Below are 20,433 nucleotides of genomic sequence, written 5' to 3'. Positions count from 1 at the left end.
CCTAGAGTATAAAGTACTGTGCACGCCTGAGGGGGACTTAACTCAGCCGTTTGCACAAACCCACCTCTGCATAACTCTGCGGGGCTCAGGCTCTGTCTGTCTCTCTTCCTCCCTTCTGTGGCCCTCTCTGGGTCCGGTCTCGCTCTTGTGCTCAGTCAGGCACAGCCCAACTTCCCCTCACTCAGACCCCCCCTCCCCCAGCATCCTCTCTGCAAGGGCACCCCAGCGTCAGTCTCTAGCCAACGTGCTGCAGCAGAGAGAACCAGGTTTGAATCCCAGGTCTGCCCCTTGCTAGATGTGAGTACCCAGGCCCCTCTGGTCCAAGAGTGCTAGGAGGCAAGGGGCTGCCAAGGCTGGCTCCCACCTCTCGGCTCACCGCCCTACAGGGTACCGCGGCCTGGGGCATTCTGGAGGCTGCCGACCCTGCCATGCCCCCAGGGACCAGGCCTATCTGGCTCCCCTCCAGCAGGACCACCCAGCCCCGCCCGCCCCTTGTCCCTCACATTGCAAAAGAACAGAAGACTAGAGGCCAGGAGATTTGGCCCCAGTATCTGTCCTGTCACAGTTTGGGTGAGACATTGGACTAGTTCCTGACCCTATTTGGGCTTATTTGTCCATGTGTTGAAAGAAGGGATTGGACTGGAACAGTGATTCCTAGAGTATGGTGCCCGCACACCTCTAGTGGAAGCCAAAGGATTTAAGTGGGACCCTGAGACCTGAAATTGTAATAGGTAAGTTTCACATGTGTAGTGGCAAAGGAGTATAATGAACACATCAAACCTGTGAAGGGCATATTACTGCTTAGGGAAAAGTAGATATTTCAGTAATGAAAGTTAAACGCTTTAAAGGAAATAAGGAAATATAGGTGGTGCATGGACTCATTCATTCACCCGATATTTATTGCACCCCAACTAAGGGCCAGGCACTGTTCACAGCCATGAAGAGTAACAAAGATCCCTGCTTGCATTCTAGTAGGGGAGCAAGATAATAAATATATGAGTGATGACACCAGTAAGTCAGAAGACAAATGTTAAAGAAAGAGATAAAGCAGGGACAAGACTTATACTGACTGCATGGGGTGGGGGCGGGGGGTCTGCAAAGTAAATACGGTAATCAAAGTCCCGAAGAAGTCACGCCTGAGTAAAGAAGCGAAGCAGGTGAGGGAGTGAGGCCTGTGCATGTCCAGGAAAAGAGAGACCAGGCAGAGGGAAGAGCTGGTGTTAAGGTCCTGAGGCAGGCTCGCACCTGGCCCGTCTGAGGATGGTGCACATAAGGTGGAGGTGGGGCACGGATGAAGAAACCGAGTTCTCTAACGGCCCTTCTCCTGCTGCCCTTCTGGATCTTAGGGATCCCCCTGCATCACAGCCATCTGCGCGCGCGCACACCCACACGTGCACACGCACACACACCCTGCAACACACACATTCTCAGTGCTGCCCAGAGCCTCGCCCGCAGCCGCACCTCCTCCCCTGCGCGCACACCCACACACGAAGGTGCTGCTTGCTTCGCACCTGCACTACACGGAGGCTGGCCTGCACACCCACAGAGGGGCAGAGCCTACACGCGAATGTGTGTGCCCTGAGCACCTGCACGTACGCAAGCGAGACGCACAGGTCCTCGGGGGCCGACCGGCCCAGGCGCGCATGCAGCCGGCACACACCCCGTGGCAGGTGCATTTCTCGCCCGCCGGCCTGCCCCGTCTGCAGGGAACTAAGCGACCACACAGCCCTTGCCTGGAGGGCACATGCTACTGTAGAATGTTAAGTGCGCTGCGGGCGTGACTCCAAATTCGCCTCTCCAGCCTCTCTGCCCCTCGGTCATGGTTTCCTCCTTCCAGGGATACGTAAAAATCTACCGCCTGATACTCAAATGTGCCAGTGCGTTTTGTCCTTGTGGAGAATGTCCCCTTTTCTACCCATACTGTGATTAAATGGAAAAGCCGTGTAAAATGCCTTGCGCAGCACTGTAAATGTTAACCAGCTGCCACCAGCATCACTGCATGTCATGATCCTCGCCCCTGGCTTCATCCCTTCAGGTTGCTGCGGGGAGAGGCAGTGTGGAGCAGCTGATGAGTAGGAGCAAAGGGCCAGACGGGGAGCAGGAGGTCTGGCTTTTAGTTTCAGTCTGGTCCCCAACTCATCGTGAGGCCTCGAGCAAGTCCCATCCCCTCTCTGGCCCAGAGCAGAAACCTGCAGGTGCTCTAGGATCCCTCAGGAAGTGTGTCCCAAATGCACATTCCTGGGCTCCACCCCAGCCCCGGACCACAGATTACCCACCTTAACAGTCCCCCCTGAGGGGTTCTGGAGCACTGCCAAGTTGGGGACCCACTGGGCTTTAGAGCGCATGCTTTTATTAATGTGTTTATAAGTGAATTAACGTATGGGAAAATGCTGGAACATAGTGTGGTACATAGTAAGACCCCATAATGTTAACAAAAAATACACTTAAGAAAATATATTTATTTACGTAGTATGCCATCCCTTGGTATGCATACTTTTATAGTCTTACCAGCACCTTCGCATCCATCAGAGAGAGAAGCAGGGCAGGGGTTGCTACACTAGATTACTGACTAAACGACCGAAGCAGAGAGAGACCAAGGAGCCTGGCCAGGATCTCCCAGGATGCAGCCAGAGACCTCGGCTCAGCTTCATGGGAGGTGCCACCCCGGGGCCTTGTCACCTCACCCCCAATGGCTCTGACTTCTGGCCCACAGAGTACCTGTCCTTCCCCTGTAGGCTTACAAAAACTCTGGACACACATGACTTCTCCAGTAACTCAGGGTTCACTGAGAACAGGACAACCGCAAACAGTTAAGTTCCTGCTAGCCATAATATCCCTCTCACTGGGCAGTGCAGGGGCTCCCCAAATTCCTAACATTTCATGCTACCATTTGATCCAAAGTGATCCTCTGTTCCAGTCAACCTGAATTCAAACGCCAGCTGAGCAGATCACTACCTTGAGCGCGTCTTATAAGTGCTATGCCCAGCTCCCCGCTTTGTAAAGGGTGATCCCTACTCTGCAGGGTGATTGTGAGGACTAGGTCTCGGATGTGCAAAGCACCCAGCATCAGGCCTGGCATGGATGCTCCTGCGAGGACACAGCACCATGAACTCACAGGCTCAAGTGGGAGATTCTGGAAGGCAGGGATTCTGTCTCATTCACCTGTGTACCCACACCTACCGTGTGTAATATGTGCTCAATAAATATGTGCTGAATGAACGCAGAAATGAAATGATATCTCCAAAGCAACTCTGTCCTAGTCCTAGCGTACCATTCTATTTCATGACCCATTTCCCAGCTTGGAGGCTGGAGGCTCTGAGCAGGAATGGTCAGGGCCAGAAGGGATGGGTTATGGGTAATGGGAAGTGCCCCCCCCATCTGCCAAGGCAGTGACAATGACGGCCATCCAGGGAGGGTGGTGCTCTTGGAGCTTTGAGTGTAATCCTGTTGACTCAGAGCCATAAATAATGCACCAGCATGTTCTCTCCTCACTCTCCTGTCGCGCTGAGAATAGCCCTGGCTACCCTTGCAGGAATTCCACAGGGAAGAGAACAGGACACCAAGATGGGAACAAGCAGGGAACGAGGTTGCTAGGCTGTGGACGGTCAAGTGCCTTCCTTCCAAGCCCATCTTTCCAAACCCGTGAGACAAAGGACCCTGGATGTCAGAGCTGAAAATGCTTTTCGAGGCACCTGCCAGGAGCTCTCCAGGGAAAAGGAAGAAGCCTGAGAAGATGCGGCACCACCCCCACCCTCTTCCTGTTATCTTTTCCTCCTCCCTTCCGATGCCCATCCTAATACGCCCAGGCCTCAACCACCCCTCCACACTCCTCCCTCTCCCTATTCATGCGATGAATAAATATAGAGTGGGTGGTTCCCCTCTTATGCGTTTCGTATGTAAAACTTCAGAGAGAGAGGAAGATTCTATAGCTTTTAATTTAAAAAATGTTTAAGTTTAAAAGTGGCCAACCTAGAACAGGGCCTCTCCAACTCTAACGGACACGTAATGTAATTGTTCGGGGATGTTGTTAAAATGCAGATTCAGATGCAGGAGGTGGAGGGTGAGGCCTGAGAGTCTGCCTTTCTAAGAAGCTTCCAGGGGATACTGATAGTGTGTCCATGGGCCAGACACTGAGCACAGAAAACTAGAGTATTGCCCTACAAGACAGATGGAGAGGCTGAGGCCCAGAGAGGAGAAGGGATGTGCCCAAGAGCACACAGCGGACCTGGGCTCAGAATACAGGCCCCCCGACTCCTCCTAGGGTTTGGCCCTAAGGGGCTTTGGAGTTGAATGGTGCTGCTTGGTGTGGGGCAGGGGACAGGTGGCAGTGACAGGCAGTGGTAGGCAGTCCTGGGGCAGGCCTTCATTCAGCCACAGGCCAAACCTCCTTGGGTCCACAGGCTCTCACAGGAATAAAAGGAAGTAAGAATTATCCTGAACAGAGGCACTCAACCGAGTGAGTAGCTAAGAACATGCCCTCACCAGCCTGCATTTGAGGCCTGATGGACCACCAGAACCTCCTGGAAGGTGGGGTGCATCAAGTGGCCATTAAGCTGCAAACAAAGATCCGAACGTTGGGTAAGGAGGCTGTGGGGGAGTGCGGAAGGACCCCGTGGCAGCTCTATCAGGGTGCAGATCCAAGGGAAAGAAGAGAGGAAGGCAAGACCGCCTCCCAGACCAGCCCTGGGAGCCACTCCTCCTTCCCAGGATGGATCTCAAACCCCTTCGCAGGCTCCAGGCCTTGCGTGACCAGCCCCACTGCCCGAGTTTCCCCGCTGCAGCCCCCCCTCCCCCACGGTGCCTCACCGCCCTACCCTCCAGCCTTGCTGGCCCTCTTTCAAGCGCTCAGACAGGGCCCAAGCACCTCCTAACCCCAGGGCTTTGGCATCGGCTGCTGCTTAGAAAGCCTAGAATGCTTTCTTCCTTACCCCCTGGGTTGTCCCTTTCTGACCACACTTCTCACCCTTCAGGTCTGTTTCTGGGTCTCAGGGAGGGCTGCCTGCCCTCAGAGGTCACATTCCTCTGCCTCTCCTCCAAACTCTCATTAGATCTGTAATTCCATCATATTTTTCTAAGCGTCAGTCTGCCCTGACTGACGACAGTAAGCAGCCCTGAAGGGCAGGGACCTTGGCTGTCATTCCTCTGTTCTGTCCCTGCCTCTGTGCGTAGGCCATGGCTGGGGCTCAGTAAACCTTTGTCGACTGAATGAAGGAATAAATGGATAAAAACACGGCTCACATCAATACTGCAAAGCCTCCTACCTCCGTGGTTTCTGGCCCTGCTCACCCTGAAGAAGTTGTACGGGACTGGGGTTTGCAAGATTCTCTGGGTCCAGTCCTCTGCTCCGCTACCCTCCAGCTGAGTGGGCTTTGCAGGGCACATCGCGCTCTGAGGTGGGTCTCCAGCGCTGGCCGCTGGGTTAAAAGGAGCCATGGAATCTGGCAAAGACTTTGGAAGCAGTCAAGAGCTTTCACCGGTAGCATTACTCTGGTGTGTTTGAGGCCCAGAGAGGGAAAGAGCCTCACTCAAGATCACACAGCCAGCGTGTGCTGACACCAGCTCCCACCGGCACAGCTTAAAGCCTACGGCTGAGCTTCGGGCCCACCCAGGCTCAGTGAGAGCGCCATCTGCCTGGCGGCTGGGCAGGGGTGGAGGAGGGAGAGCATTCAGCCTCAGGCCCAGTGCCAGGGTGGGGTGGGCGGAGCCCCCAGCGGGAGCCCTGAGTGGGGCTGGGCAGCCGGGCCTGGGGGAGCCAACTGGAGCCCGCTGGGTGGTGGCATACTTGTTCCCCATGCGCGTGACAGTCTATTTTTTATCAGCGCCCTCCCCCCAACTCCATGTACCCTCCCAAAGGGCCCCGTATCAGGAATCATGTCCTGGCTGAGACCAGGGCCACCTTGGGGATCAGGGGGAGTGTCCCCAAGTCCCATTGCCTCATGGAGCCCACAAGTACTAAGCATCCCAGAAGGCAGGGCAGGAGGGCTGGGGAGAAAGAGCACCTCCTATCTGTGTGACCTTGGGCTGGTCCCTGGACCCTCTGACCTCAGTTTCCCCCATCTGTACACTGAGGGGAGGCATGCCAGACTCCATAGGAGTTCATTACAACTCCAGCTCTTGGGATCCGCTCAAGCTCTATGACACTAATGATACCACTCGCCAGGCCCTGGCAGAGCCGCCGTGCCCACAGCCCTCCCAGGGTACGCTTGATCCTCCCTGACCTACTCCCAGGGGAGGAGGGCGGTAGGGAGAAAAAAGGCTGAGCTGGCTCAGGGGCCAACCTCAGAACCCCAGACTCCAGACCTCAGGTTCCTCTTTCCAAGACCTGAGGGATAGAGGTGAAGAAGATCAAAGAGGAATGCTGTGTGTTCTTAAGCAGGTGGCCTGGCCTCTCTGAGCTTCTGGCACACCATCTAAAGTAGAAGAGATTGTGTGGAAGTTAAGCTCACAGGCTCTGGAGCCAAACTGCCTGGGTTTGAATCTAGCCACTTACCAGCTGTGTGACCTTGGGGAAGCTCACTTAACCTCTCTGTGCCGGAGTTTCCCATCTGTAAAATGTTGATAATAACAGCACTTACTTCATGGAGTTGTTGACATGTAAAGAACCTAGGATACCCTTGGCACATAGTAAGTAACCATAAGTATTAACTTTTTTTCAAGAACTTTGGTTTTTATCTCTCGAACACTCTTAGTCTCCAAGAGATTTTATTCCAGAAGATTAGATGTGTGAGTCTCAGGTCAGCCTACTCTCTTGTCTGTGGGGCTCATCTAGCCTGCCCCTTCCTAGCTGGCCCCAAGTTTTTGGTGTCCGCTGAGATCTTTCACTCCCATGATCCTCTCACATCCTTCCTACCCCATTTCATCGCAGCTCAGAACCGAAGCCTGAGCCCCAGAGGAAACAAATGATTTGTCCCAGACCACCAGCCAGTTAGCTAAGACTAGAGGTTCAAGTATTTGTTTCTGAAGTGCAGTCCAGGCCCTTTCCCACTGCGCTGTGCCCATCCTCCCGCCATCAAAACCTGTTCCTGGCCAAACATCAAAAAGCTCAAGATGTGAGTCTTGAGCTAGGGTCCATCTCCTCAAAGCCTTGCTATTTTAACAGATCAAAACACAACAATACTATTTAAGAAGTAAGAATTATCTTTTTTAGCATTTATCATCATTTAACTTCAAAACAACAGTAAAGATAGGGTTTATTATTATTTCTATTTATAGATGAGGAAACGCAAGCCCAGAGAGGTTATATAATATGCTTCAGATCTCCCAGCTAGCCAGGAGGAGGACCCAGGGGTCCAGCCACAGAATCTGCGGGTTAGCCATGCAGGAAGCTGGTCACACAGAAGTAGACTGAACTTTGCTTCACCTGCAGTGGGCCTGGGAGGCTGAGCAGGGGAGTAGAGGGTTGCCACAGTCCCATACTATCCTGCCTCACCAAGTGGAAAAGATGAAGCTAGGATGGTGGAATTTCAGGCAGTGGCCAGTTGGTAAAGATTTCATTCTGGAGAGAGAGGGCTTTTGTAAGCCTCTGGAATTACAGGGCCTGGAGACTGTCCCCACACTGATTCCTCCTCTGGCCACACTAGGTAGAGACTGAGCCCCAGTGTCCAGGGACAGTTCACAAAGGACTATGAGCTCACACACATACACGCAGGCCTAACTCAGCAGAGCCCAGCCACTCCTCTGACCAGATCACAGGCCTGGGGCTCCTTTGGGTCTGCAGCCTGAAGCCACGAGGGATGAAGGCATTTTCATAATCTATAGCCAATGGCCGCCCCCAACCGTGCCCCCACCCCAGCTCCTAGTTTAAACCATTTATTGTCCTCTGAAATACCCTTCCTCCCAACCAAATCCCTCCCATTCTTCTAGACCCAGGTCCTGGACATGCCTCCTCCCTGAAGCCAGCCATGACCACTCTTCCAAATAATATTCAGGTCTCCACTCCAATGGAGTAAGAGAGGCCTTCCCTAACCACCAACACAAAGTATCCCCTCCAAATTGTTCTCCATCTTAGCAGCATGGCATATATATATATTCTATCTGAAAATATCTTGTGTTTTTCTTTGCCATCCTTTTTCTTGTCTATTTCTCCAATCAAAATGCAAGCTCCTTGAGGACAGGGACCCATCTCTCTTGTTCATTACTGTAACCCTAGTGCCTAAGGACCCACCTCATCCTGTAGCTAGCCAGGGACACTGAGGTCCATAAAGAGCAAGGGATTCACCCAAGGTCACACAGCAAGCAAGCAGCAGAGATCAGCTTAACACCCAGGCCCCTGCCCTGCAGCCGAGGGCACTTGGCCATCCTCATCCCCACCCCCGTTGACCCTCTGCTGGCCAAGCTTGTCCCTGCCTCCACACAACAGTGGGGGCCAGAGCCTACAAACCCTCCACAATGGAGGCGCCCTTCCACTTCCCTGGGGGCCTGCAGTGCCCCGAGCTGGGCAGCCCTGCCTGCTTCCCGGCCTCGGTCCCTCCCTTCCTGGCATCAGCAGCTCTGATGAGCTCATGTCTGGAAGCCTGGGAGCTGCCCTGAAGGAAAAGGTGCCTCCCAGGCCAGGCCCATGGGACAGCAGCGCGGCAGGTGGAGGGACTCCTAGACTCAGGGTGACATGTGTCAACCATGGAGATAGGGGGAAAAGGACACATAGAGACTGTTCCTCCTGTGCTTCTCCCATCTCTCCAGATGCTCCTCTGTCACTAGGCCCCCTCCCTTATCAAGGAGCTGCTCTGTCCTAAGGAGGGGGGCTCTGCTGCCTTCTACTCACAGAACTACCCGGGGCAGAGCTCATCCCCTCCCTAGCCTCAGTCTCCCTGACTCTAGAATGGGGAGAGTAGATAAAATGCTGACCAAAGAAGCTGGGGATCAGCTAAGGAGCGGGCACCTGAATGCCACAGGGTTTTGTCCTTTTTTTCACCTTAGGGGAAGGGCAACAGCCAACAAGAGAGGGAAGGGGTTAAAGGTCTTATTTTTAACCATAAGTGCTGATTCCAACCACAGCTTAATTTAGGTGCTAGCTTGGGAGATGGGGGGAGCTAGCCCACGGCTTGCAAAGTGGGGGCCACCCTGAAAAAAGTGGGAGCTGGGGCAGCACGGCAGCACAAACCTTGCCTTTCGGAAGTTCTCTGAATATCAAACTAGAGTGATTCTAGTCCATTCCCCTTGTTGTACAGATGGGGAAACTGAGGACCAGAGAGGAGGAAGAGCCAAACCAAGATCTCATATAGAGACAGAAGGAGGGGACCCCACTCCAAAGGGCATTTTCAACTCCCTCAAGGAGTCCCATCCCACTGCCTGAGGTAATACCGAGGTTTGTTTGTGGCTCTGCCCCCCAGCACAGGAGTAGGGGGGCAGGCATGGGGGTGGTGACAGGCTGGTGGGCACCAGCAAGACTTCCAGTCTCTTACCCCAGCATACCCTAGTCTCTCTGATCAGCATCTGCTCTCATCCTAGGCCTTGCATCATGACAGGGGCGGGGCACCCTCAGACTGCCCCCTTCACCCACCCAGTCCCTGCTGTCTCCAATGCAGTTGTCCCCTCGGGGGTCCTCTGCCCACTCTGTCACTGGAAGCCAGCAAGGACAGGGCTTGCGTCCAGATCACACAGCAAGTTGGTTTATTCCAGTGTCACTTGTCACTCAGGATAGGGTGGGGACTGGGGTGTCTGGTGCTTCCCTGCTCACTCTTGTTCCTTGTAGACAGCCGAGACCGGGAACTCAGGGGGTCCCTGTCCCAATCCAGAGTAAGCCCATAACTTGGGGGTGGCGGTAGGGAGAAAGGGAGACCCTTGCCCCAGAGTCCTCAGACAGGTCTTGTCAGGGGTTGCTTGGAGCCCCTGATTCCGCAGTGTAGGGCTTCGGAAGGAGCCCCACCCTCCCCTCACTTCACCTCCATGGCTCTCACCTTGCAAACGGGGTAGCGGTCAGGGTGTTGTGCGACTCTTATGTAGAGCCCTTAGGACAGTTCCTCCTCTGCCCCTAGGCGCTCAGGAAGGGCCTCGATCTGCCCAGGGGGCTCGGCCGCTGCTCCCCGCGGTCGGAAGGTTCCGCGTCCCGCATGCGTCGCCCGCCCCGCCAGAGCCCGGCGCCGCCGCCCCGCCCGCGGGAAGGGGGACGCGAGGCCAGCACACGCCGTTCTGCTGCCCCACGGGCGCCCATGTTGGTCACCCCGGCGCGAGCCCAGCCCGCCTTTCCCGGAGCCGGCTAGCGGCCCACAGACCCCTCCGGCGGGTGCCCACCCGTCAGCCCGGGCTGCCCCGGCCCCCCGAGGCGCTCGCGGGTTGGGGCTCGAGCGCCGGACCCCCAGCGCAGCCCCGGGAAGTAGCTTCCCCGCGTCGGGGCGTCCTCCCGCTCCGGGGCTGCTCGAGAGATTCCAGCTTTCCCCAGCACTTCCCCCCGTCCCCCCCGCCACCGTACAGATGGGGAAACTGAGGTCCACAGTGTAGCAGCGACTCGGCCAAGGTCACCCTGTGCGCGGGGACCGGAGCCCAGATGTACCACCTCCACCTGGGCGGCGCGGGGAACAGCACAGGTGGGAAGGGGCGAGGCTCGCCGGGCGCCGGCACCCCTGCCCCGCCAGCGCCCCTCACTCACCTCCTGCCGCCGCGCGCGGTCCCCGAGCTCACCGGCGCCGCCGCCTCCGCGCACCTGGCCACGTCCGTCAGTGCGCCCCGCCCCGAGACCCCCGCCGTCCCCGCTCCGCCCCGGGCGCCCCCTCCGCGTCGCCGCCGCCGCCGCCGCCGCCACCACCTCCTAGCGGGCTGCTCGGGGACCCGGAGCCGGGAGCCGGGAGGGCTGGGCGGTCGGGAGGACCAGCCGCGCTCCTGCCGCCCGCTCCCCGGGGCCCTAGCGCCGCCCCGCCCGCCGCCCCGCCCAGCTCCCCGCCCCCCCCCCCCGCCCGAGGGGCGACTCCCTTCCCTGCGGGCTCGGCCCGGGGATCCCGGCGGTCCCCCTTTTCTCCCGCTTTCTTCCCTTGTGCCGCACTCTGCTACCTCGTTGTGCCTCTCTGTTTCCTCCTCCTTTTTTGTATCTCCAGGTCAGTCCCTAAAATCCTCTGCTTTCATTTCACCCAGTTCTTCCTGTCTCCCCATCTTTTCTCAATTCCCACCAACCACCCCTGTCTTAAATGTGTCTTTGTGATTCTGTCCCCAGAACTGATACCATCCCCACCTCCCCAGCCCCTTTCCTTTCTGACCCAGATGCGGTACCCCTCAGGCCCATCTTCCCTCCCCCGTCTCAGCCCTGGTGACTAGCATAACTGTCTACCTTGACAGGACTCAGACAGATGGGGACCGAGGAAGCTTGCCACCTCCCCGCTGGCCTGGGGCCATCCCCGGGCTTAACGGGTGGGTCAGGAGCAGCCAGGGCAGGGAGGCTGTGTGGCTCCTGGGTTTCAGTTCCCCATCTTTTCATTGAACTAAATGCCATTCAGATTGAGCTAGCAGAGCCCCATGGCAGTGGTCAGTGTGCCTCAGAGTCAAGTGGGGATGCTGGTACCAGTCGAGACACCCACATTCTAACACACCCTCCCAGTGGTAAGGAGCCAGTGGGCTTGGAAACAGTACTGATAACAAGCACCTTTCACACTCCCACCAATTTTGAAAAAAAAAAACTACACTTGGAAAAGCGTTGGCCTGGGTTTTCACCAAAGTTTCCCTGGGTTCCAAGTACCCCACCCCTTCAACCAGGGTGAAGGGTAGTTCCACTTTCATTTGTCTTTCATATCAAGGTTCTGTGTTTAGATTTCTGCTAGAGGAAGCTAGAAGTGTGCTGATGTGAGCCCACCCCAGCGGAGGGCCTGTGAAACCCAGAGCTGCAGGTGGCCTGTGTTTGGGACATCCCCTGTCCCCAGCGGGTGGGCTCAGCGTGCAGGAGGTCAGGTGACAGGGGGGCAAACCCTCCCTGGCTGCTCCCATCCCTCTGGTGGGCCTCAGGGTCTGCAGAGAATCCCTCTGGCCCTGTGCGGATCTTGCGCTGGGGCTGTCACAAGTGGAGGTGGGACACATGGAGGGGGTCCTGGGGATTGGCACCAGGTAAGCTACTGCCTGCCTGATGAGTACATGTGCTAGAAAAGTGGCTATAGCCCAGCCTGTGGGGAACCAGGAAACAAACTGTGTGGGTGAGAGAGAGAGAGGGAGGGAGGAGAGAAGCTAGAATTACTGTGTGGGTGGGTATGAAAGAGAAAGAGATGGGGAAGAGGAAGGAGGACAGAAAGTGGTTCAGTCTATACGTAGGTGTGTGACAGTGGGTGTGCAAGAGTGGATATGCCTGTAGGAGAGAATGTGTGCGTGCGGGAGAGATTTTAAAGTGTAGGTATGTGAGCAAAAGAAAATGGAGAAAAGAACATGCTTTTAACCTGTATGTAAGGAAGGGAATATGTGTGCTTGGATGTTTCCAGGTGGGACTGTAGCTCTGTGTGCAATCTGATACATGTGTCCACATGTGAAAGGTAGGCACGCCCGAGTGAGGGGTGTGTGTGTGTGTGTATGTGTGTGTGTGGAAGGGTGTACTGCGGTATGCCCCGTGCGTGGATATGTAGGTGTGTGAGGGCATGCATATGTGTGCACGAGTGTGCGGATGTGTGATTATATCCATGTGCGTATTTGCGTAAGAACACGGTGTGGACATACCATGTGCATATATGCACCCCTTTGGGGGGGTGTGACCGTGCGTGAGTGCATGTGTGAGGTACGTGTGAGCCTGTGCGTCTTGCTCCCACACCATTGCCCTCCTATGCTGGTCCCTGTGGAAGTGAGAGGGGGCGTGGATGGCATCCCGCCCAACCTCCTGCTCTGTCTACCTTCTCCCATAGGCCTAAAGAGCAGGCGTCTTGTCTTTGGTCCAGTGACCACTGTCAGCTCCTACAGTGGCCAGGGGTTCCTCTGCCTCAACGGTATAGACACGGCCAGGGGCAGGGTGCATCTGACAAGCCAGATTCACACCCTCATCCCCACCTTAGAGGCTCAGAGCGTGTCCATTAGAGTTGGAAAGGCCCCCAGTAGCAAATGGCCTGGGGAGGAGGGAAGGTAGCTCTCCCCAAGCCACAGATGCAGGAGGGGCTGGATCAGTAGTGGGTCCCAGGTCTCCCTAAGTGTACGGGAGGGGGTGAAATATGGCTTGGCAGAATCCTCCACCATCCTCCAGAGCTTGAACAACCTTTTTCCAGCCCTAGGTGGGTGGAGGAACACAGCCTGCTGCCTTGTTTCCATGGAGACAAGGCAGCACAGAAGGTGGTTGAAAGCATGAGCCCAGACCTCCTGGGGTTCAAACCTCGGCTCCTCCACCCACGGGCCTAAGACTGTGACAAGTCACTTAAACTCATTGTGCCTTAGTTTCCTCATCTGCGAAGCAGAGGTAAGGAAAGTATGAACTTCATAGGGTTGTCCAGAGGACGAAATGAAGTAACCCATACAAAACAGGACAGCATGTGGCAGCTGTACTGGGGGGCAAAAGCCCTGGGTTCCAGCTCGAGCTTTGTACCAATGGGCTGTGTGACCTTGGACAAGCTGCTTGCCATCTCTGGGCTTCAGAGTCTCCACAAGATTATCGCCACAATAATCTCGACCGGCCCTGCTGGTTACGCGCAGCTGAGACCTTGTGGTGAGGACAGTGGCAGTAGCTCCCGGCTCTCTTGGTGAGCTGTGGACCAGCTATCGCTGGCGGAGTCCCAATCATGAGCCCTACCCGACACTTTCCTGCCCATATATATTCTCCCCTGATGGCAGGAAACTTGAGCTGCCGGCCACTGCTCACTCAACTCTCTGCACCCTTTGCCCCTCCAGCCTGCCGAGGACGACACTTTGCCCCGCTCAGCTGGTACTCAGGCTTTAGAGAAATGGCAGCAGTACCCACCCACCCCAGGTGGTGGGGGCCCAAGGCAGAAGATGCCATGACCCATCCTTAAAACTGCCAGGGGGCACTCAAGAGAGGCGGTATAATTGCGGAAGGACGGGGGTAATTGTCTGAAGATGCTTATAATCCTTTGGCGGTACCGGGAGGAAGCTTTAAAAGGAAGCCCTAATCCGCTAATAACCTGGCGGCTCCACAGGCCTCTTACCTCCGGATCTCCGGGCAGAGAGAAGGGACTCTGGCCGCTCCCTTTCCTGAGGGAGCAGAAAGGCCAGAGTGGGCTCTGACCCAAGACCACCTGGATTTCAACTCTCCTACAAGACCCAGCTTCCTTCCTGCCTCCACCTCCAAGAAGACTTCCCTGAGACATTCGTCCTAAGGTCACTCCTGCCCCCTCCATCCTTAGAAATGTTCAGGCCAGAACTGGAGGCCATTTGGCTGGACATTAAAGGAAGAAATGAGCCAGACTGTGAGGAAGAAAGACTGATCGTAGTCTCAGCTCCCACACTGACAATGTGACTTTGGGCAAGGGACTTAGGTGTCTGAGCCTCAGCTGTGTCACCTATAAAATGGGGAGATTAATACCTGCCTTGGAAGGCCATATAGTGAGATGGACGAGAATGGGATACCACAAAATGACCTAGCTCTGTGTAAGGAGCCAACAGGATTCATTAAAGGTGGGCCCTCTCCTGCCTTCATTCATGGTCTCTTCCACTTCAGGAGGTCACAGACGACACTGTCCCCTTGTAACTCCAGAATACAGTGGTGGCTAAGAACAAAGTCCTGCATTCAAAAAACCATGGTTGAATCATGGCGCAGCAGCTTACAAGTCAGGAGTCTTAGACAAGTCACCTATGTTCTTTGAGACTCAATCTTCTCATCCGTGTAATGGAGATAATCGTAGTATGTCCCTCATGGAGATTTCTATGAGGTTAAGTGAAATGATATAGGTAAAGCTCTTAGCACAGTGGGCTGGGCACATAAGGCCTTACTTAACAAATAATAGCTTTCGTACTGTTGAGTTGGTGATGATCATTTTAATTATTATTAATGTCCATCACGTGATCACTCTAAAATTTCCAAAACACTAACCCAATCTAAGAGCATTGCAACCTCACGATAGCTCTGTGAGGTAGAGAGGGCTCCTATTTTAATTTCATTTTCACGAATGAGGAAACTGAAACTCACCAAGGGAAAGCAGTTTGCTGGGGTTTGGCCGGTTGGTATCAGGTCCAGAACCAGCACCATGGCTCCTGACCCTCAGCCAGGGTCTGTGAGAGGGAAGGGAGCAGGTCCTGGGGCTTGCAGGCTCTTGGGGACCTGAGTTTGGGCTGACTCTGGTATGAGGGCCCATCTCCAAGTTCAAGGCTGCTGGGCCCTCCTGGGTCCTCCTTCTTCTTGCCCTTGATGCATCGAAGGCATCTGCTGGAGATCCCGTCCAGCTCCCTGTGTGACCCAAGCGTGGGGGAGTGGGGCGGGGGCGGGGGGGGGCGGGCAATGCTGGCCATGGAGGGGGATCAGAGCCTGGCGAGAATTATTTCAGAAAGGAGAGTGGGCGGGACGGCCGGTGGGATGTCAGCCAGGGCAGCAGCCTTGCCTGCAGAGAAACGATGTGTTCCTCCAGTTTCCTGACGCATTAGCCCTCCCAGGCCTGTGTGGCCCACATGCCCTGTGCCCCCAGCATCTGCTGGCGGCGGCTCCTGCCTCAGTAAGCATGGCTGGGCTCACGTCCTCCCCACTTCAGTGTTTCCATGGGCCCGGGCAATGAAGGTGATCCAGTGTGGGTTTCCCTGTCCTGCCCTGCTCTGCTGTCTCCTGAGCCTGTGGGGAAATGATCTCTCTCCCTCCTTTCCTTCCTCCCCGCCTTCCTTCTTTCCCCCCTCCCTCCCTGACTCCCTCCCTTCCATCCTTCCTTCCTTCCTCCCTCCCTGACTCCCTCCCTTCCATCCTTCTTTCCTTCCTTCCTTCCTTCCTTCCAGGCAGTGCACCCTGAACTCTTCCTTATACACTGTCCTTGGGTCCTCGCTGCAGCCCAGGTGACATAGATCCTGCCTCTGTCGTCTCTAATAGATGGGAAACAGGGGCCTGGGGGAAGAATGTGGCCCAGCTCAGCCACCAACAGGCCGAGAGACCTGGAGTAGTCTCTTGCTCCCTCTGGGCCTCAGTTTTTCCACCTGCAAAATCAGGAGGTCAGATTGGATCCGAGGCTTTAGCCTGTACCTCGAGAACTCCACGAGGGCAGCAAGCTCATCTGCTTTGCCCAGTGCTGTGTCCCCAGCACCCTCGAGCAGCCGGGGTACAGTATGTTCAGTGAGGCCGTCCTGCCCCATCATTGCCTGGAATCCAAGGCCATTTGTTGCCATGAATGATTAAGGGCAGACAAGAGGGAGAGATGGACCTCCGTTTAGCCGAGCATGCTCACAGGGCTTCCTCTCGCGGACTTGTCATGTGCCCCCTTTGGCAGAGAAAAGAGTGGGCGTAGATGCTGCACAGCCGGGTCTGCACGAAACTCCCAGCCCCCCGCCTGTCTCCCCACAGCTGTTAATTGGGGCGTGGCCGTGGGACTGTGAGGCACTGTTACGTATCATGGGAAAGTATGGTTAGGAGACCTGTGGGGTCCCCGGTGGGCTCTGGCAGTCCAGGAGGAAAGGGGTGTGAGCTTACCTGGTTTCTGGGCAACCCTGGGCCCAGGGCTGGGGCTGGAGCTGGAGCGGGCTGTCACCACCTGCTGAGGCTTCACCACGTCCCAGTCCTGGCTGGCCCTGTTATCATGCTGGGGCCCCCCTTGTGCTTCCCTGGAGCAGTTGGGTGGCTGGATGCCCAGGGCATTGGGCAGCTCTGGTGCCCCTTGGGTGGCTCTGCAAGCCGAGTTGTCCCCATTCCTGTCCTCCTCCAAGTTCACGAGCCCTGCCTCTCCCTGGAGGCCCTCCTCGCTGCTGCTCTCCTCAGCCTCCAAGGCCAGACACCTGTAGCTCCCATCAGGGATCCGGAAGGTGCAGGGGGTAGGCCTGTCTTCGCTGAGTGCACGGGGTGGAGGTGGGAGGTGGGGACCCAGCATGATGCTGCCTCTCCTTAGTGAGGCGGAGAAGCTGGGGCCAGGCCAGCCACCTGTGTGAACACCGGTCTTTGCTCCTCTTGGGGTCTCTTCTCTGGCTCTCTGCAGCTTTGTCTTCCTCAGCCAAGTCCCAGAGCTGGGGCAAGGTCCAACCGTGGGGCCCTCCTGGGCTGGGTGGGGTGGTAGGCCCCCAAACCTTCCTCTCAACCTGTGTCTGGTCTGTGAGGCCCTCCTTCAAGATGATCTGCCTGCCCAGGGAGAAAAGAAAGAGCAACATGAGACAGTCTGCTGGGTGTTCTGGGCTGAATGTCTGAGACCTGCCCACCTTGAGGGGGGCCCTGAGAACTGGCTGGGGCTTGGGGTACAGGTCTCACACACCCATGGAAAAGTCCCAAACTTTAGTCATTCAACATCCCAAATTTTCACCATATCCTTATGCCACCTGACACCTTATTTGCTTAATATTTTTCCATAAATCAACTTTAAATAACTTACTTCTATTACTTCAGACTTATCTTAAGCAATAATTGCGGGAAAACCACAAGTATGTTGTGCTAAGTCGTTTCCCTCCTAATACACATTAAATAAATATCTCGTTATTTAAAAATACTTAACCGCCTAGAAAGAATTCCCTCACATGCCTGCAAAGGTACATACACCATAGGAATCACAGGAACGATGGGGCGGAGGATGCAAGGCTGGGGCCAGGGACCCCCTGAGGAGGCTGTGCCCCAAGAGGGACGGCGGCAGCAGTGTGCTTTTGTGCCCAGGCTTTGAGCTAGACCCCGAGTCCTGCCGCCTGTGGAGCTGGCAGCAAGTCACATGGCCTCTCTGAACCTCAGTTTTCCCATCTGTAAAATAGGAACTCTAATATTTCCAATGTAGTGTTGCGTGGAGAATTAAGTGAGAAAATGCATGCCGAGGACTCAGTATGGTTTCTGAGATGTAATTTAATACATGTTGGCTATTCTTTTATTACACAAAAATGTCTTGAGCTTCTGTTGATGGCAGACACCATACCAGCTAGTGGGAATACAATGGGGATAAAGAAGATACGGTACTCTGGCTTCATGAAGCCTTAAAATCCGGTGGGGGGAGCTGTGAATGATAACAAGAACCATAATAATAACAGTACGATTATTTATAAATGTTAACAAAGATGATGATTTCGGAGAGAGGGGACGAGGAGGCTTTTCATAGGGTATGCGGGATGCGGGGAGGGGATGCGTGGGAGAGGAACTTGGGCGGGAGAACTGGCTGGGCTGGGAGGCAGATGGAGAGTGGGTGTGGAGGAAGAGGGAGGAGTCTAGGCTGCAGGTTTGTCGCTCTGGTGACAGGGTGATTTTGTTAATAGAGATCAGGAGTACATGGGAAGGAGCAGGTGTCCAGAGGAGCAGGGAGATGAATTTGATTTGGCTTCCAAGGGAGATGGGTATGGTCAGCTCCACGTAGGGGCCTGGAGAGCAGGGGAGAGCTTCAGGCTGGAGACAAAGGCTTGAAAATCATTTGTGGAGGCACAGGGTGGAGGTAGACAAGATGCCCCAGGATGGGCAGCTAGAGCTTAAAACAGGGCCAGTGGCTCTGTACACTGGGAGGAAACCCCGGGATTTATAGATCTTGGCTAACAGATTCCACCACCGCTTAGCTATATAACTCTGGCAAGTATGCACTCTCTGAATCTCATCCTATTGGGAAATGGGGAGAGAAGAACCACCCCCCCAACACACACACACACACACACACACACACACACACACTGGCTGACCATGAATAGTGGAGAATCCTGAGATGTGATGAAAGTCTGGGGACACTAGTGACCTCAGGGCTTACACTGACCTCGCCTGCTGTGGTCCTTGACCTGGAGGTCACTCCTCCGCCCTCCAGGTGGGGTCAGGCCCCCCCACCCCCCACCCCAGCAGGCTGGGCCAAGGCCTCGGCCTCTGGGGAGCTGTGCCAGGAGAGTGTGGTAGGCAAGGGGAAAGATAAGTGCATTACCAGGCCCTGGGGCAAATCAGCGCCAACCAGGGAAAGGCAAACAAGCGTCAGAATCAGAAAGATAACAGGCACCTGTTACGGCAGCCTCGGTGGCAGTGAAATGAGCACAAAGAAGCCAACCTTCTGCCCAGAGAAGAACTGAACACCTGTTCCACACTGGGTTATTCACTGAGGTTGTTGAAATAAATCATCACGACAACGCTTCGAGAGAGGTACTGCTGTTATCCCATTTCCGAAGTGAGGAAACTGAGGCTCAGACAGGCGAAGTGGCTTGTGCCTAAGTCGCACAGCTAGTAAGCGGCAGGGCTCCATCTGAACCCAGCTCTGACACCTTGACCGTGGGGGTGGACACAGAGACGTGGAAGGGATAGCTCCGGCGCCTCTCTCCTCTCTGCCTTTTCTCACTCAGCTGCTGCCAGGTTTCCACACTAGAGGGTCACAGAATCTTCGAATCTCATGAAGAGCCAGTAGAATTCTGAAAAGACCTAACTGGCCATGGGACCTTGGGCGGGTGCCTTCTGTATCCCTGAGTCTGCTTGCCGCAAGGCACAAGGGCTGGGGCTGAGCCGGATGATGCCGGAGGGTCCATCCGACCCTGGCATTGCAGGATGCTGTGATTTTAAGCCCATGGAGCCCCGCTCCCCACCACCCACCGCCACTACCACCCACACCGTCACAGAGCCAGATGGCAACAGGCAGGAGTGGGCGCGGGGGGCAGGGCTCCCTCTGACGCCCCACAGGGGCCTCGCCTTGCTCTCTCTCTGCTTCTGTTTTGCTGTATTTGACGGTGGCCACGGTTTCCAGGAAAGAAGAGAGAGGCGGAAGAGTTAACTTTCCGCCACCCACACAAATATTTTTGGCCGGCTTTGTCTTCACGTTGCCAAGCCAGGAGGGAGGGGTTGGCAGGAGCACTCCAATGCAAGTCTCCCTCCCGAGGAGGGAGGACTCCCAACCCAGCTGGGGGGCCTGGGCAGGCCCCTTGCGGCCTGAGCGCTGGAACACCCACTGAGCTCAGGAGCCTAGGGCAGGGGCAGGGTGGTCAGGACCCACAGCAGGAACGGCAGCTTCCCCTTACTGAGCGGCCTCTAGTGCACAGCCAAGCCTTTTACCGAACACTCCTGGGCGGCAGGTGTGTGGGCGCTGCCTATGGATGAGGAAACTGAGGCAAGCAGAGATGAAGTCCAAATCCAGAGGCACAGCAGTGCTGAGGGGTAGAGCAGGACGTGAGTCCAGCTGCTGGGCTCTGGGCTCTTACCCTCTGCTCCCAGTGGCTGGAGACTATCTCGGGCAACCCCCGCAGGGGGCCTGTCTGTGTGGACACATCTCCAAGGTGGGCAGGAGAGAGCCTGCTCCAACCTCAGCAGAAACAGGAGGGGGGTCCTCTAATTCTGGCTCCCCCAGACCCACATCCCTCATCGGGCCGCAAGGCTCCAGGGGTACAGAGCCTCAGCAGGCAGGGCTGACACAGAAGGCACAAACCTGTTGCTCTTTTCTCAGAGAGGGCAACTCTGAGCCCAGAGCCAGGGAGGACAAGCCCAGGTTA

At 55.7% G+C, this 20,433-nt stretch overlaps 1 protein-coding gene across 3 annotated transcripts in view; it reads right to left on the bottom strand.

The window, feature by feature from the left end:
- The window catches only part of SYNPO (synaptopodin), a 36,842-nt gene extending 19,929 nt beyond the window's left edge, over nucleotides 1–16,913 (bottom strand). For 2 of the 3 annotated variants that reach the window (XM_078066744.1, XM_078066745.1), the window contains exon 1: nucleotides 16,505–16,913. In XM_078066744.1, the coding sequence (XP_077922870.1) occupies nucleotides 16,505–16,898 (394 nt within the window). In that variant the 5' untranslated portion in view covers nucleotides 16,899–16,913. Of the gene's footprint in view, nucleotides 1–10,585; nucleotides 10,707–16,504 lie in introns of those variants that run through there. The other variant, XR_013445561.1, reaches the window with a different exon arrangement.
- Between the last annotated feature and the right edge of the window lie 3,520 nt (nucleotides 16,914–20,433).

This window comes from Halichoerus grypus, chromosome 2 (assembly GCF_964656455.1).
Source record: "Halichoerus grypus chromosome 2, mHalGry1.hap1.1, whole genome shotgun sequence".
Lineage (NCBI taxonomy): Eukaryota > Metazoa > Chordata > Mammalia > Carnivora > Phocidae > Halichoerus > Halichoerus grypus.
The sequence above is the reverse complement of the archived record's forward strand: the minus strand, read 5'-3'. Positions and strand labels throughout refer to the sequence as shown.